This window comes from Erithacus rubecula, assembly GCF_903797595.1.
Source record: "Erithacus rubecula genome assembly, chromosome: 2".
NCBI classification, from domain to species: domain Eukaryota; kingdom Metazoa; phylum Chordata; class Aves; order Passeriformes; family Muscicapidae; genus Erithacus; species Erithacus rubecula.
In genome coordinates this window covers 53,295,701-53,313,156 of record NC_136685.1, presented here as the reverse complement: position 1 = coordinate 53,313,156, position 17,456 = coordinate 53,295,701, and the positions used below count along the sequence as shown (strand labels likewise).

The 17,456-nt window shown below is 40.8% G+C and overlaps 1 protein-coding gene across 1 annotated transcript in view; it reads left to right on the top strand.

Annotated features, from left to right (window-relative positions):
• The first annotated feature begins 769 nt into the window (after nt 1-769).
• MOXD1 (monooxygenase DBH like 1) overlaps nt 770-17,456 on the top strand; it is a 47,413-nt gene continuing 30,726 nt past the window's right edge. Inside the window, exons 1-4 of the mRNA XM_079297576.1 lie at nt 770-1,136; nt 12,529-12,675; nt 14,085-14,252; nt 14,592-14,675. Coding sequence (XP_079153702.1) covers nt 846-1,136; nt 12,529-12,675; nt 14,085-14,252; nt 14,592-14,675 — 690 coding nt within the window. The 5' untranslated portion in view covers nt 770-845. The remainder of the gene's footprint in view (nt 1,137-12,528; nt 12,676-14,084; nt 14,253-14,591; nt 14,676-17,456) is intronic.

Sequence of the window (17,456 nt, the reverse complement as noted above, 5' to 3'; positions counted from 1 at the left end):
GAAGGGAAGGGAAGGGAGGGGAAGGGAAGGGAAGGGAAGGGAAGGGAAGGGAAGGGAAGGGAAGGGAAGGGAAGGGAAGGGAAGGGAAGGGAAGGGAAGGGAAGGGAAGGGAAGGGAAGGGAAGGGAAGGCAGCTCCTGCTGCGGGAATGTCGGGCACCGCACGGTCGGGCACGGCTGCTGGGGTGGCAAGGGATGCCAGTACGGTTCTGAGATGCGCTTTTGTAGCCGTCTCAGTGAGAACCACTGGAGGGGTCCTCGTTTTCCGTTTATAAGGCAAAAGGAGCTCTCCCGACGGGGGATCTCCTGCTTAGCTCCGTCCGTCCGCCGCACCGTGCGCTCGCACTCAGTGTGGAGGCGGTGGAGAGTGGGAAGCGCTCCTGTGCCTCCGGGCTTCCTCCCGTGGAATTCTTCCACCGGAGTTAGAGTTGCCGGGGGTCCGGGCAGGTCTCCCGTCCACCGCTTTCCCTCCACTTGCCCGGTGAGGATGAGGAATTGGGGTCGCTAACGCGAGCTGCGCTCCGAGCATCTCGGCGAGCAGCCCCCGCGGCGAGGCACGGCAGGTGCTGCGGGCCCGGCCCGGCCCGGCGGGGGCTCGGGGGAGCCGGGGGAGCCGGGCCGGGGCGGCAGCGAACAAAGCGCTGCCGAGCGAGCGCTGCCCCGACGGGGCCGGCGCGGTGCCGCCCGCAGCGGGGGCGGGGTGACCGGGGCACCGGCCCCCCTTCCCCACACACACACACACACAGACACACACCCGCACAGACACACAGACACAGACACAGACACACATCCCCCGCACACGCACACCGCGCCCGGGCACACGCAGCAGCGGGTGCGCGGCGAGAGGATGCGGCTGCTGCGCCCCTGGGCGCTGGTGCTGGGCGGGCTCCTGTGTGCCTGTGCCGGTGCCGGTGCCGGTGCCGGTGCCGGTCCGGCGCTGCGGAGCTACCCGCACAGCGCGGTGCTGGACGGCGCGGGCGCGTTCCGCCTGCGCTGGGGCCGCCGCGGCAGCGCCCTCGCCCTGCGCCTGGAGGTGCGCACCGGCGGCTACGTGGGCTTCGGGCTCTCGGCCAGCGGCGGCATGGCCTCCGCCGACATCGTGGTGGGGGGCGTGGAGGGGGGCCAGCCCTACCTGCAGGTAAGCTGCCCTCATGCCTGTTCCTTCCCCTCGACCGCCGACACGGGTCCTCTTTGTCCGCCCACCTTTCCCTCGCTGTCCTCTCTCCGGACGCCCTTTCCCTGCCCCACGTTTCTTCTGCAGCCTTCTTGCCCTGCATCCCTGTACCTCTTCACTTCTTCCTTCCACCCTTCGGGTTACCCCTATTCTTCTGCGTTCCTATCCCCTGGAGGAGATACTTCTTTGCGATCCGCTCCCTGCCAACCTTCCCTCTAAACTTCTACATGGATTTCGTTAAAGGTGTCGGGTTTCTTCCCTCTATCCAGAAGATGGAACAGCCGTATTCTTTCTCCTTTGGGCACTCTCCTGCCTGCCCGCTGAGCCCAGACCCGCGGAGGAGAGGGGTGGGAGGGCACAGTCTCTCCCAGGGAGGTGTGGTACCTTTCCCCTCACCTTGCCAGCAGCTGGCGGAGCTTGGCCGTCCAGGTGCCGCCTGAACTTGCTCTTTCTAATCCCCCTGGCATGAGGGCAGCTTCCCACCGGCTTCCAAGCCCGCTGACATCCCCTTCCGCTGGCGCACAGCCGGCGCTGCTCCTGTTCTTGGTGTTCCTCTTCTCCCCACATAGAAGTGTTCTGACCCAGATGCTGGAAAAGGCTTGCAGAGTAACTGCTGGGAGGACTCCTGGTACATATCCTTGGTCTGGTAAAGCAACCAGAGGTGCCCAGCTCTATTGGCATAACTCTTTGGGGTGTTTCTGTAGTAGTCTAGATATTGTCAAGGCTACATCTGGGACAGGAGTGTGGAACAGAGTCCTTGCTGCTGCTTACAGCAAGGCTGTAAGCCTCCCAAGCCTGGCTGGTTGTTACAACCCCTCCAAGAGGCACTGGTGGTTGGAGGAGTAGGAGCCATGAGAGACGAAGGGACCCACACCTTTGGTCTCTTCTCAACCTGAGATCCAGCAAGCAGGAGTTGCTCTGGGGTCCGGGGAGCTGGGTCAGCTTGTCCCACTGAAAGGGGAATGACTGAAAGGGGAATCAGATCTGGAAAGACATGTTGTCACTCCCAGCTGCTTGAATAATAACTCAGATGCAGTTTAAGAGCAGAGGGGTTGTTAGAGTATGGTCTAGGAGAAGTCATCTGTCTTTCCTCCATCATGGTAGAGCTAGTTGATATTTGAAGTTGCTGCTTAAATTTTAAGAGGTTTTTCCTTAAGAATATGGATTTTCTATTAACAGTTCACCATAGGAAAAAAACCTTATCTCAAAGAGCAATTTGTCTAGGTTTTATAGAATCAAAACTTTTCCAGAAGAACCAAGTTTTTAGTATAAACATTTTCCTTTTTAAAATTTCTTTTACTTTTTCTTACCTCAGTTTGCTGTATGAAGTTCAGGCAAATACTTGTCTTCCTTAAGTTCAGACCAGTGATTTTCAGAATATTGCTTTCTCTATGTTTCAAAATGAAGATGACTTTGTTTGAAGCATAAATAAGAGATCAATAATAGCAAAACAACCCACTCTAGACTGCTCATTGAGCAGTGAGCTCTTCACTCCCAGAATGAAAGGTTTTCTGAAAGGCTTTGCAATTCAGGAGACACACCTGTTAACTATTCAAAGAAACCCAAGCTTTTTTCCTGGTAAGTTCATGGATCCTGCTAGGGTAAAGCAAGCCTTTGTAAAAGGCATCCAAACCTAGTGTAAAGGCATCCAGTGGTGGAGGATCCATCACTTTCCTCAATAGTTTGTGGCAATAACGAGTCTCTGCTGCTCCTGATTGCCAGGGTTAGTTTGTCTTGGTTTAGCTTTCAGCTATATATTTTCTCTACTTTATTAAAAACTCTACTCTCCCTGCATACCGCCTTCATAAAGTTATTTATATGCTGCAATCAAGGCAATCAAGTCACTCCTCAATGTTCTTTTTTTGTTAAATAAATAGATTGAGCTCTTTGGCATCACAGGACATTTCCCCCAGCACTCAAAGCACTTTTCTGGCTCTTTTCAGCACCCTTCACAGGTTTTCAACTTCCTTAAAAATGGCCCCATACTAACTCCATACTTTCCGAGGTTTTATCCACCACATTCTGCTACAAATAGAGAAGGACTGTAGCAAATGCATGCTGATACAAACCTACTGATATTTTTTTCCTGAACTTCTACTTTAGACATAAATTGTTATTCTAAGAGCTGTGAGTTATTTTGTTTCACTTTTGAGTAGGTAAGATACAGAAGAAATAGTTTTGTCCTACTTTCTTGCCACATGAGGCTTGCTCCATCCCTGTTCCTTTAGTTCTAGGTAGCATGGTTTCTTTCTAAACTGAACTGAGGTTTTTAAAGAGTTGCTCAGTTAAAATTTTTCCTTGCACCAACAAGGAATGGCCAGAAACAAAGATGATAAACAAAAATTTATCCAGAGGCTTTTTCTGGTCAGGCAGCAGGGATTGCTAGAAAATGAGCAAATTGTTCTAGGATGTTGTTTCAATAATATCCAATTTTTCCCTTTTCTGGCCAAACAAATACAGTTAATATTTTAAAAATACATTCTGTGTTAAGTATATATCAGCATAATTTAGATTATTTACTACTGAAAAAGATTTTTTCATAGATAGCACTCTTGAAAGTATGTGGTTTTATGCCTAGCTGCACTCCATGAAATATGTACACCCTACAATGAATGAACTTACTTTTCTTTCTGGTTTTAGAAATATGTTTTTATTCCATGACCATCAGTTGGAAAATGTGCATCGTGGTCTAAACTCTTAGAGGGGTCATTTTTTGGTTTCTTTGAAAGTTTTGAGATGCTTGTTAGTGGCCTGACATTCAGATGTTCTGAAACACCTTTATAGCCTTTCAAGTGGGCATTGAAATTGCTAGTCCCTTGGGTCAATTTTGCTATTCCCCCTCCCCCAAATTCTCTCTCCTCCTTTAAAAATAGAAAGTGTTCTCAGAGGTGAGAGTCCTCTTCTGGGAATTAACATGTAAATATAGTTGGACTACAGCTGCCAGTTGGGGTAAAAGCACACATACTTCTCCTGTCTGTGGAAGATCCATGTATTGGGGTAGAGGAAAATTGCCAGAGAGATTTCAAAGAAAAGAGAGAAAACGTTTTCTCTGGCATTTATTTCTCATCCTCTCAGAGCAAGTAAATGCTGTTCCCACCATCAGCAGGCAGCGTTTGCCTCGAAAAAAGCTGGTATCTCAAAGTCCTGGATATCTAGGGTTGGGTTTTACTTTTCCAGTTTTCAGTGTATCCTCAACTTGGATGGAATGAGCTGTTTGTTTTGGTTTGCTTTTCCGTATTTGAGCTGTATTTAATCTGAGTGTCTGACATAAGGAAAGGCTGAAACTATTTGGAAGTCTGTGGCTGAGTTTTGTCTAAATATATCAGGATGAAAAGTGTTATGATGTCATGAAAGAAGTGGTGTACTAGACTATCTTTTTGAAGAGCAATGGTATGATCAGGGAATTATGCATTTACTGTCCTAATATTTCAAAAGTTTGATGCCTGAAATGGGAACCAAAACATATTTTGGGAGGATGCAGAGGACATAGCATGGATGTGTGTATACATCCATGCATGACTTAGTATTTTGTCATGAAGGAGGCACCTCCACCGGGCAGAAGGAGAAAAAGGAGATCATTGAACACACATTACTGTGTGTCAGAGCAGCAGATTGTGTGGTGTTTGGCTGAGCATGTTTGAGAACAAGAAGATACCAATGGGGGTCGGTATTGGAAAGCTGGGAGCTGCCTTTGTCTCTATAGAGAGGAGTTGGACTTAGGAGAGTTTATTCTTAACAAAATGTTACCTTGAAATATTTCCATGGTCATTTGCAGCATATGTTACTCTTCATACAAGATCTTGGGGCAGCCTCAGATTTTTCATCTAGTTTTTTTTCATTATTTTCTGGTTGGTTTTTTTTTTTTTTCCTCTTCCCCCCCCCCCCCCCCTTTTTTTTTCTTTCTTTCCCCTAAAGCATCTCTTTTGTGCTTATGAATTGACACAGCATGCATTTTCTTGCTAGACCCATGCCTTTTCCTTGGTCTCCACCCCTGTCTGGAATTGTGCATCCCCACCCACAGCACGTAGCTGCTGAGAGCCCCATTTTGGGGAGAGTAATCCTCCTTGATGAATGCCTATTTTGTGCAAGTTATACAAGAGGGTTGCATTGTTAGAATCTTCTGTTGAACTTGCACAAAAATAGTCCCTACTCAGGGTGAATAGGGACTGTGTGTCACTAAAAAGTACTTTATTATTCATTAGAGCCTTGCTTGTTAACTGTCACCCAAACTAAAGAATATCTGTTATCAAATGTATCCCATAGAGTTAGCTTAATTGCTCACGGGGAAGTACTTGGAAGAGATTTTAAAGGACAGAAAACAGTGAGCATTTTCAGCACTTAACGACATGCCGCTTTTAAGTGCACTCATGCCAACAGCAACAAAAGAAGTGTTTAGAAAACAACTTGAAAGGCACCAAGAGAGAGATGCAAGCGAGTGCCACACTGACATATCTCAGTCGGTGTTTTGTCGGAGGTATTTCATGCCTTTGGGCACTGGGGCAGAATCTCCAGATGACTAATGTCTCCCTCTTGGCTTCAATGTGGGGCATAAAGAGACACTCCAGTGTACATCTCCACTGGCTGGGTGCTTTGTAGTTCCCTTTGAGAGGTACAATAGTTAACACAAGGAAGCAACAGTTGGTGAACAAAAGATGAGAAGAATTCTGAAGCTTGTAATTTGCAGGCCTTCAGGGGACTGTTTTCAAGAGTTTGGTTGCGATTGTTTTTCTTTTCGTTTTTTTGTTTTTTTTTTTTTTGTTTGTTTGTTTTTTTATCTTTGTCGTATTTTTTGTACTCCTTTGAATTTTGTAAACACCAAGAAAATGAAGTTTTCTCACATCTCCCAAAAATATGGAGTTTTAGACACTGTGAATGTTGCAAAGGCTTAAAATAATGGGGGGATGATTTAATTCCCAGTACAAACAAGTGTCACAGAAGGAGGAAAGAGAAGAAGGGAGATTTTCTAAGGCAGATCCAGAAATTTTGGGAACAAGTACGCCTAATTGTTGTGCTTGAAAATCCCCTCAGTGTTTTTAATCTCCCTCAAAATTGAAGTAATTAAAGTAATTAAACCCAGAAAACTTGTACTGGATAAATGTGGCTCCTATGTAAGGAATGTTCCTTGTGATAAAATGCAGCTCTAAGATCATATCATGCAGTATCTCCTCCTTACTGATCTTCTTTTCCTTAAAATACTTTGTTACATGTTTTGTCTAGTCTCCTTGTGTTAGGACAGCCTTTAATCTAGCTTTATATCTTCTGATATAACTGGAATATAAACTCTTAAATTAACATTTATTCTTGATGTAAGGACCTGTATAGAGCCTTGGGACTCCACCACAGTGCCATATTATCCATGTCAATATGCAATATGGTATTTCTAGCCAATAGTGCCTCTTACACCTTCTTGTGCTAAGTTTCTGTGCAGAGAAAGTGATATGTTTTACTTCTCAGGGATATCACAGAAACAAAGGGATGCCACTGCCAGCTGTAGGCCACCTGGTCAGCATTTAACTGGATATAAGAAATATCCAGAAGTGTACTCAAGTGACCCAGTCTGAATGAGAAAAAGCAAATTTCTAAGTAAATAATTGTGTTTAATATATAAAAAATAGAATCCCTCCTTTTGTGAAGAAAATACATGAACATATACACCCACATGTACAGGCATAATCTGTTTCTGTAAACACACAAATAGAAATGTGCATTTCTGTGTATATGTGTATGTCTGCATTTAAAGTACAGACACACACACACAATTATTTGTTTGAGACAAAAATTTTCTGTCCTTGTCAGAGTTAGTAGTGCACCTGAAGTAAATAATCCACACTCTAGTGTATGTCAGCCAGTTTGATTTGAGTTGTACCAGCTGTTGTGTCCAGATTCTCAAAACTGCCTGTGTGAGTGAGATCCAGGCTTCCTAGCAAGAACTGAAGCACTTCATGTTAATCTGATATGTAGGTAAAAAGGCAAAACAAAAAACTCTAGCCCCCTAACTCCCCCCCAAACCACCCATTTAAACAACCAGAAGCAAACAAAAAAAAAACCCCAGCAAAAAAACAATGCAACTTGTCCCCACCCTCCCTCAAATTAGTGAACTAATTATAAACAGACTGCTCATGGGACAGTGGCTGTGAACTTACTGATCCCAGTTACTTTAGGAACTTACTGCAACTTCTTGATTGCTGTTGCTGTACACTTGGTGTGGTTATTTTTTCATTTCAGCCAGTCTCAAGATTGGTTCAGTCAACTGGAATGCTCTCAAGGTGTTCTTATAGAGCACAGTGATGCTTTCAGGCTCCTGCTTCATGTTAGGGTGCTGTCAGTGGGCTCTGCTTTTCCCCAGCACAAGAGCAGAGTACGATCTTTGCCTGACACTCAAGCTGAAATCTATTTGAGGTTGCAGAAGAGTTTGGTTTGCTTATTTGTAAACTCATGCTCTGTTTGGTTCTTGCCAAATACAGTGTAAAACCAGCTTCTTTTAGGTGGTAACATCTAGTGTGTTCTGGAACCTTGAACAGCAGGATTCCATTTAAATTGAATGCAACAATAAAAAAAAAAGAGAAATGTTAACCACAGTTATTCTTTTGGAAACCCAGAAAAGCATAACTTGGTTATTATTTCAAACAAATGTTTTATTCAGTTCTATTCCTTACCGTAGCAGTTTATCCACCCTATTTATACTAAGATAAATCCTCTCCTGCACAAACTTTCATCTTTGTTACAGCTTCATGATCCTTTTTGCCAAGCTTCTCTTTGGTCCTGGTCATTGGCATCAGCTTGGTAATTTGGGGATTGTCCTGGGGTGACTTGATGATGCTTTTTTCTCCAGTTCTGTTCTGTTTATGCTGGATATTAAGTTCTGCACCTTTAAAACTAGATCTGAGAGTGAAGAGGGGAGAAGGAGAAGTGATGGATTGTCTAAGGTGGCTGTATTCAAAAACACATGGATAAGAGCTTCAGCATTCCTGCTCATGGACTGTGTTTTTTGCAGCATGGACAGCAGGAGAGAGCTCTCCTTTACTTTTAGTTAGTTTTTAGGCTAGCTGAGGCAGAGAAGTTCCTCAGACTGTGGCTTTTCTTTTTCTTGGAACTGTTCAGTCCTGCTCTGCTCTGGACTGAAAGCCCAGAAGAACACCAGGAGTTCCCACCTGCGTCCCACCAGGGCTGGGATGCAGCATTTCCCAGGGCAGGAGGGACTGAGAGAGACTGAGCAAGCTGAGCTGCACCCCATGACAGGCACTTTCTGAATTTGCCAGCTCTTTGGAACAGTGAGAAGTTTTATTTGTTAATATTATTCATTTTTTATGCTTGTGAATACTTTGCTTGTTAAACAGTTTTCTTTCACTTTTCTCCAAGGAAATATTTTCCTGAACCAGCTGGGGGAGGGGCCTCTTGAATCTGCTTTCTAGAGGGACCCCTTCAGAAGTTTCCTCCCAGATTTGCTCTAAACCAGGATGTTTCAAACCCCATGGGTTAGCTACATAGCATCAGTGAGGACAGGTTGAAACCCAGCTTGTTTTCCTGTAATTTCCCATTCCTGACTTGTCTCCTTTTCCACTTTTAAGTGTTAGACTGCTTCTGGAACAGCAGTGATGGCCCAGTTCAGGAGGGGCAGCACACATAAATTGGGGTGGCTGAGTTCCTCACAAACTGAGCCCACAAGGTGTTTGCTGGATAAGGCCACAATCTGAGAATTATTCCATGCTCCTTGAGGTGGAAAGGTGGTATATATATGATTTAGGACGGGAAATGGATATCATAAACAAAACAATCAAGATCTGGGGAGGGAGTGCCATAAACACCTGTTTCAGTCTGTGATGACAGCTGGAAGGGCTTTTGGGGTCAGGCTTCCCTCTGCAGCTGTGCTTGCATTCTCAAAGGAGAAACCAGCATCTTTCTACATCCTTAAGAAATTACTCTCCCTGACTGTTCGTGGAACAGAAATCAGAAACCATATATACCACAAAATATTTTTTTAAGAAGGAGAGAGGCTAATGGTATCTGAAAAACAGTATAACATGATCTGCCTCACATCTGGAAAAGAGTATAAAATGTCTTGTAATGTCAGGAAGATTTTTCATTTTCCATATGTTGTTTCAACTTTTAGGTAATGTGAGGAAGGAGATACTTAATTATTTGGTGGATTGCACAACTTAGTGCAGAGTTCAATATGCCTTTTTATGCAATATTATCAAAGGGAGTACAAAAAATTTAAATGTTTCACATGTAAACAATTCACATAAGTAAACCCTGAAATAGACATCTTTGTTACCATGTAGCATGACCAACACTGCTGAAGCTTTTTTAAACATTTAGTCTTTAAACAGCCAAATATATTCGTATTAGAAAAATGTAGTCACTTCACTCCTCTCTTCTACTAATTCTTATGTTTCTGTAAAGCTGGTGTGTAATTTGAAATATTACTCTTCATTAAACATATGATATTTATTTTTTGTGTGTATAAGAAACAGGAGAATGCAAGTACTCAATCATTACATAAATTCATATTGTGGATTTGTCCACACACACATGAGCATTTCAGAAATCCAGTTTTCAGGACTTGACCATTATTGTAGATCTGTTGAGACTCCATGAAATTCCAAAGACTTATATCAGTATAATCTACCCTACAAGAGACAGATTTGCTAGCTCTGTGGGGTAACAAAACCAGATCTGTGTAAAAAAAAAAGATTGTAGCATGTTACAGACTTTTCCTGCTTTTTGGGAAGAATAAAATGTTCCAGTACAAAGCCCATTTTAGAACTATCTTTGGTAGATATCAAAGCACTGTAATGCTGTGGATTAAAACATCCCACTCCTTTCTTCACAGAATTAAATAAGTGAAACTTGTGAATTTGGATGAGCTCTGTGTTATAGTAGTCTAGACCTGAGAGAGCTTCAAATTAAATTTATATTTCCTTTGTTTAGCTGAAGCCCAAATGCCCAATTTACCCTCTCTGGCCTCTGCAGATCCATACTCTGTACTGCTACTTTCCAAAGGCCTTCAGAAATATACAGCTTTCTCCTTTGACTAGACAAAAGAGTGGAGTGTAGGCAGTCCAAATGTGATGGTTTTGGTTACATTTGCACAAGGACTTTTGGCAGCAGGATTTTATTTTAATTTTCCTACTCCGAAAGGAAGCATAGAATATGCATAAAGGTACAGACATAAATCTACATAGATATATTTAACATTTTTTTTTACTTTTCCATACTGCAGATTTTTACAAATTGTGGCTGAAAAAGATGTAGCATCACAGATTGTCACTGTGTCAACATTTTTGAAAACCTTTCATTCTGTTTTGAACACTAGTACATCTTAAAATCTTTAAAGCTCTGATGAGTAAATTGAGCAAAGTCTACATAGTTTGACTTTAAATTTTCTGTGAGAACAGAGAGATTCATATGGTTCCTGGACAATATGGCATTTTTCTCTTTCAAAACTGGAAAACAAACCACTTTCATGTGAGAAGTTGAGCAATCGAATTTTGAGTTGTTCAAGTTTTTTTGGTTTTGCTGCTTTTTGTTGTTTTGTTTTGGGGTGGGTTTTTTGTGTGTTTTTTCATGTTACATGATTTGATTTTATTTTTAGAGCTGTGTCCTTTAGACTTGTGATGAAATGATGAAGTTCACAACAAAACATTTGCGTTTGCACACCTTTTCCTCACATTTCTCAGCTTCCCTTCACACTGGTTTCAGGCAGAGTCTTTGATGAGCAAAAACTGCTCTTGGATTTGTATTGTTCAGTATTTCAAAGTGTGGGTGCATTCACTAAGAATGTCTTCCTCCAATTTAAGGTGACATTAGAGTGAAGATATCACACTTCAATAAAAACTGATGCTCACAACATTTCATTTCTTGTCCAGACAAATGCTCACTAACTTAAAGATGGAAGCAGAGATTCCACAGAAGCATGTTTTTGGAGCAGGAATGGTATTATCTATAGGCAATGCACTGCCTCTTTCCAAGTTCTGATGCAGGGCTAAAGTGGAGTGTTTTGATCCCATAAAGCATCTATCTTCAAAGAACCATCACAAAACAAGTCTTATTATTTCTGTCTGGAAAACAGCAAATCCAAGTTATTTCTCTAAGCAAATAGAACTCATCAGTTCACTTTCTTTCAGGTCCCAGGCCTGTGTTTTGCTCTTTTTAGTAATTCTTTTTCCATCTGCCTATTCTCTCATGTATGTACTTAATCATTTGTATTTGTAAGAAGTGGTGACAGGAAAAGAACTCTCTGGTGTCTTGCCCACACACAGATTTCTAGAGTGGAATTAAATTTAAGATTACAGTTCTTAAAGGACCTTTTAGTGAGTTAATGAAATTTCAGTTATTTTTTTACTGGTATCAAAATACTTGGGCATAACTTTTTACTATTTTTCAGATTGGTTACCTCAACCTTAATGGAAGGTGAAAGTTAGAAATTTTTCCAAAAGTGAACAGAGGTCCAAACAGCTGCAAAAAAATATAAATGCCTGTTGGGACCAGACAGTGCTGCATTATTTTACAAAGACACCACACAATTATTGGTGTCTGCCAGTAGCCTGTTTGGCATGAGGAATACATTGGTTAGTTAAAAGACCCTTCCCCACCCCAAGCCTGGCAGAAACAGCCTAAAACTCAAGGGAGGGTGTGCAGAGGAGGTGCCTCTGAGGCAGTGGGCAGCCCTTCCTTGGTGGCCAGGGTGGGAGGGGAGGCAGGGAGGGGTCCCAGCTGCAGGGGGCTGCAGGAATCCGGGGTGAGGAGGTCACTGACCTGACATTGCTGCCGTGCTGCCCTTTGTGCTCTGCACAACGTGCATGGGAAGCATCTTTCTTACAAACAGCTCCCTCGCCTCTTCCAAAACCTCAACCTAATCCCAGCAGCTTTTGTATGAAATGAACACTTTTCCTGCTAGTTAAGCCATAGGGTTTCTGGTTCCAGTCAATTTTCATTCAAGAGGTTTGTTTTTTGTGGGAAAGAAAAAAATGTAGGAAAAGTTGTGGGAAAAAAAAAGGAGTGACACTATTGTTGAAGCAAATATTAAGTGAATTTCATTCTCTCTGTAATTTCTCCTGGAGTTCATGACATCCCAGCTATGATAAACAATGCTTCTTGGTTGCTGGGTCCAATCTTTATTTCTGCAGTTACACACAGGCAGCACATTGCTAAAATTACTTAAGGAATTCTTTAAGCTCTTTACCATGGAGAGTTGCTTTCTTGAAGATTTTGTATAAAAAATAGTTCAGTGTCACCTCAAATTTATTGTTTGATTTCAAACTGACGCTGCAGAATTCTATAAGCTCAGTACCTGACATAGAGTTTAATTTTTAATATTAGATTTTAATAATGGACCACCTTTCTTTTATAATAGGATTATTTTACAGATGAAAACAGAGTACTAAAAAAGGACCCTCAACAGGATTACCATCTGGAATATGCCATGGAAAACAGTACACATACAATACTGGCTTTCAGCAGAGAGCTGCACACTTGTGACACAAATGACAAGAGCATAACGGTAAGGGCCTCTGATGAAGTAATTAATACAGGATAAATGTATATGTGATTATTAAGCTGGTAATTAAAATATGTTTTAGCAAGAGGACAGAATTAAAGTCCAAAATATCTGTTTGCTCAAATTAACCATGTAAAATACTTGTGCTAGTTTTATTAAACCATTATTTCAATTTTCTTTGTTCTTCTACTTGAATACTTTATTTACTGTAGTTTCTAACAAGTGTACACAGGCTTGAAATAGACACCTCTGGGCCATCAAGTCCTATATGCCAGTCATAACCATTCAAGAGAGGCCAAATTGAGAAATACTTTTAAGATTCTGCACTAACTTGTAATTGATCTTAGAAACAGATTGTAAAAAAAATGGAGAAGATCTATTTAAAGGGTCTGTTTGTTTTATTTCTTTATTCAAAACTGAAAATGAAAAAAAATAACGGTAAAACTTTCCATGGTAAAATAATTTTCATGGTAAATACTTCTGTTGCCCTAGGGATTGCTGTGCTACTTTCTAAGGGTAATTTGAAATCACATGAAGCTGATGACTTCAGTATTGGAAATGACAGGTTAGAGAGATTTGCAAGGCTTTCTATGCTTTGGCTTGTTTACTACTTCTTTTGGAAGCACTGCTATAGGAGTAAAGCACTATATTAATTTTCTGTGTTTTTACAATATATGCAATTATAGCAACGTGAGAGGCTGAAAATGCAGGAAGCAAGCCCCACCTGTATAAACCACCAGTTTTTCAGGTAGTCAATGGATCTCTGGTTTGGACACCTGCTCCAAATTCTCAGTATAATTTAGCATTTTGAGACACTTCAGGATTTATTATAGCACTTTGTCTCAGGGGTCATTATTGTAATCTGAGAATGGTTTATAGAGAACTGATCTGTGCAGTGGTTGTAGATTGATTTTTAAGGCGTAAATCTGCTCTGTAATTGAATATTAAGTCTCCATAATATCTAAGGACAGCAATTCACTGAAGCTATTCACATCTCCACAGATATGAGCCTGGATTGTTTTTTTTTTTTTGTTTTGTTTTTTTTGTGGATGGTGGGGAGAACATTCTGATTGCTGATCAAATAAGTAACATTTCCAGAAAAATGTTTGTAATACATTTGGTTGGTTACTTCTTTATGAGTCTGTTCTGCCATTTGAAGATATCATTTCAGTTCACAACATTAGGGAAGGAATCTATTAGAAAACAACTTAATTTCTGCTTATTTCCAATTAACCCATTGAGTATAAAACATTTATTTCAAAGGCCAAATTGTGTAGGTAGATGGTTGCTCTTCTAGAATACATTGTCATAGTTTAAATACACCTATGTCACAGCTATTTTAGGAATTATAGGAGCTGTGTGAGGAAGATGTTGCTCCTATCCCTTGTGGACTATTTGCTTTGTTTTTTCAGGAGAGCACAGTGAGGGTAATATGGGCTTACCACCACAAAGATATGGGAGAAGCAGGCCAAAATTACCACGGATCTAATCGTGGCACAAAGAGCCTGCGTTTGCTGAACCCCGAGAGAGAGGAGCTCTCGTCTGCCTCTTCGCCTTACTTTGACCTGACAAACAAAGACGTAAGTTACTCCATGTTGTGGGTGTCTGTGGAGATGGGAATCAGGTGGTAGCCAAAGCCTTGGACTTACTTTTATGTGTAGATTGAATATAAGGAAGAAATTATTCCCTATGAGGTTGATGAGGGATTGGAAATGCTGCCCAGAGAAGCTGTGGATGCCTCATCCCTGGAAGTTTTCAAGGGATGGGGCTTTGACCAACCTGGTCTAGTGGAAGGTGTCCCTGCCCAAAGCAAGGGGGTTGGAACTGGGTCATCCCTAAGGTCCTTTCCAGACCAAACCATTCTGTGATTCTATGATAGTACTTCTATGACAGGGTTCTTGCCCTTTTTATTAAGACAGGTGCCTGTACCAGACAAAGACACAACGTATTGGTGCCAAATGTTCAAGATTCCTGTGCAACATGAAAAGCATCACGTGACAAAGGTGAGTGATTCACACTCAGAAAATTCAGAGGAATTTAGATAATAATTCCACTTCAAATCAGTCCTTGCACTTTTGAAGATTTTTCCACTGCTTCCTGGAAGGAACAAGCCCTCTTGTCCATATTCAGAAATATGGATCAAGTGTTTGCATATGTGTGCTCAGAACCTGGCTCAAGTGTGCCCTGATCACTGGCATGCATAGTGACAGAACCTGTTTCTCACAGTTCTTTTCTCCTTCATCCTCTCTCCCTTAAGAAAATGAGGTTGAAAGTTATTTCTGTCTGTAAATATTTCTGGCAAGGACGAAGTAAAATTGTCAAAAAGCATGTTGCATCAAGTTTCTACTTTTATATAAGAATTTAATGTTTTTCTTTTAACAGATAGTAATTTAAAATTTTAAAAAAATTAAATGGCAATGTTTGTTCAAATAAAGGGCCAGGTTCTTACTTGATTCCAGTCATCTTTCTTGTGACCAATGTCAAGCAAGGTTACATCACATAAGAATACACACCGGTATTATCAGCAGTTAAAACTTTAATATTATTATTTAAGAAAGAGATTAGCATTGTAGTTTACTTTAAAAATAATGAAAATGTGTGAATAAACATTCACACAAGGCTCAGCAGGATGTTAGGTGATTTGAAAACCCACATGCATAAACGTGTTTTCCTATAACACATTTTATAACTTTTCTTTCTGTTTTTAATTGAAAGCTTAAGCTGAGGGAAAGATGTTTCTCACATTTCTCCCCAAAAGCAATATACTGAAGACCCTATAAAACTACAAATTCTTAATTTTCTAATTTGCTGAAGATAGCACAGTGAGATAGTTCTGGCCCTCATCTTTATATTTCTTTCAACCCATAACTGCATTAAGTGTAGAATTCTATTTATTTTTCTTTTTTTTTCTTTTTTTTTTCTTTTTTTTTACTATTGGCAGTCATATTTCTTCAGTGCATTCAGTAAGACTGCAATTTTCGATTAATTCCAAGAGCTTTAATCTGTGATCTCAATGTCTGTATGATAAATACCTATAATTACTCTGAAATATTGTGTGTTTCTGCACTTTATCAGAATGAACAGAAATTGCTGCCTTCAGGTACTTGATCTTTAATCACATTTAAAATTTGTCACAGCTACTTTCAATATATGAAATGGAGAATTTGCTCGTGTTACAATATGCATGTCAAGATCCTTAGTTTTGTTAAATTTGGTGGAAGTTTTAGGTACTTGTTATTCTGCTAAAAAGTTCCCTAGAAGTATTCACTATGTTTAATTTCTGAAATTATTTTCCAAATGCTTTGCATGAATTCACATACAGTTGCTCAGTCTTTAAAAAATAGTATTTGGTTAAAGCTAAAACAAGACTTTAGCTCAGAAATACACTGGCTGATTTTTCAGAATAATTTTATATTCTTTATTTTTGCAATAATGTATAAAGAATATTAAAGTTTTAGAAATTGTATTTTCAAATCAGTGTATTTTTCATGAAGTTAAAATTAGAGAAGAATCCTAGGTGATTTTCCATGTTCAGAAAAGCAAGAAAATTTCATATTGCTGCTTAAAAAATTTTAAAGAGAGAAAAACGTAAGAAAGAGAGAAGATTTAAGTAGGAACACTCCTTTAGCCTTTCTTTTCATGGGCATGACTTACATTTTCCTGTAAATTTAGATGCCACATGGAAGGTTGTTGTGGAATTGTATCTATGTGCTCTTGTAAAGTGATTAAACATTTCCTAAAGCCTGCTGGTACACAAAGGATGGGGCTTATGGCTACTGGGGAAGATATTAGCTGTGCAAACAGAGCTTGAGTTTCACAAAGGGGAGGGCGGATGAGCTCCTTGGCCTGATCAAACTGTCTGGGTTAGCCAAATACTTACATAGATGTTGATTCTGGATTCTTTCTGTAGCACAAACACAAACCTACACATCTCATTTTCACAGACAGAATAAAAAAGGTGTAGACAGGGTACAAATTTGTCTGTGGCATAATGAAGGAAACTGAAAAAAATTAGACCTGTCATTAAAGGTAGACATCAAGACTTTTAATTTTCTATGGTTAACAAATGTCAGATTCTGAATTCAGATTCTGAATTTAAAATAATTTTTGACGTCTATTGAAGATGAATTATTTAAAAAATATTATGCTTTAACCCAGAGTATATTTAAGGTATTTACAAATATGTTTTGTATGGTGCCACAGCTGGGTAACTGATAACACTTGGGTCTTAGGGTTCACCTGCAGCAGGGTTTTAATTTCTTCTGTTTGCACAAGATGAAGAAATAACTAGTGCAAGTGATCTCCATATTAATGAAATTATGTAAGACCTTAGGTATTTTCTTTCTCTTTCCACAATACTCATGGTACTTTCCATGGGAAAATGGAAATGGGAAACAGCACAATTTCATTGATCAAGCTGCTCTACATGATACACAAATTGTGCAAGAGATAAGATTGTAATCTTGTGTTCATCTCATAGGTAGAATAAGGGCATGGATAGGTAATTTCCCCTTATGCTGATTTACTAATGAAGAACAGATCTCCACTGCAATAAGGGGGCACCCAGCCAGGTTTAGAACATCTCTGTTAAATCTCCTTTTGTTTCACATTTCTTGCAACATTCTCCTCAGGGAGGAGACTGTGCTTCCTACATGTCCCTACAATGCCTTCTGTTTCTCATGCCTCCAGGACCTTCTGGAGAGACAACTCATAATAACATGCCTGCTAAGAAATGAAACAGAACAAGACAGTTTCTCAATAGCAGAGCGTAATAGGGACAATAG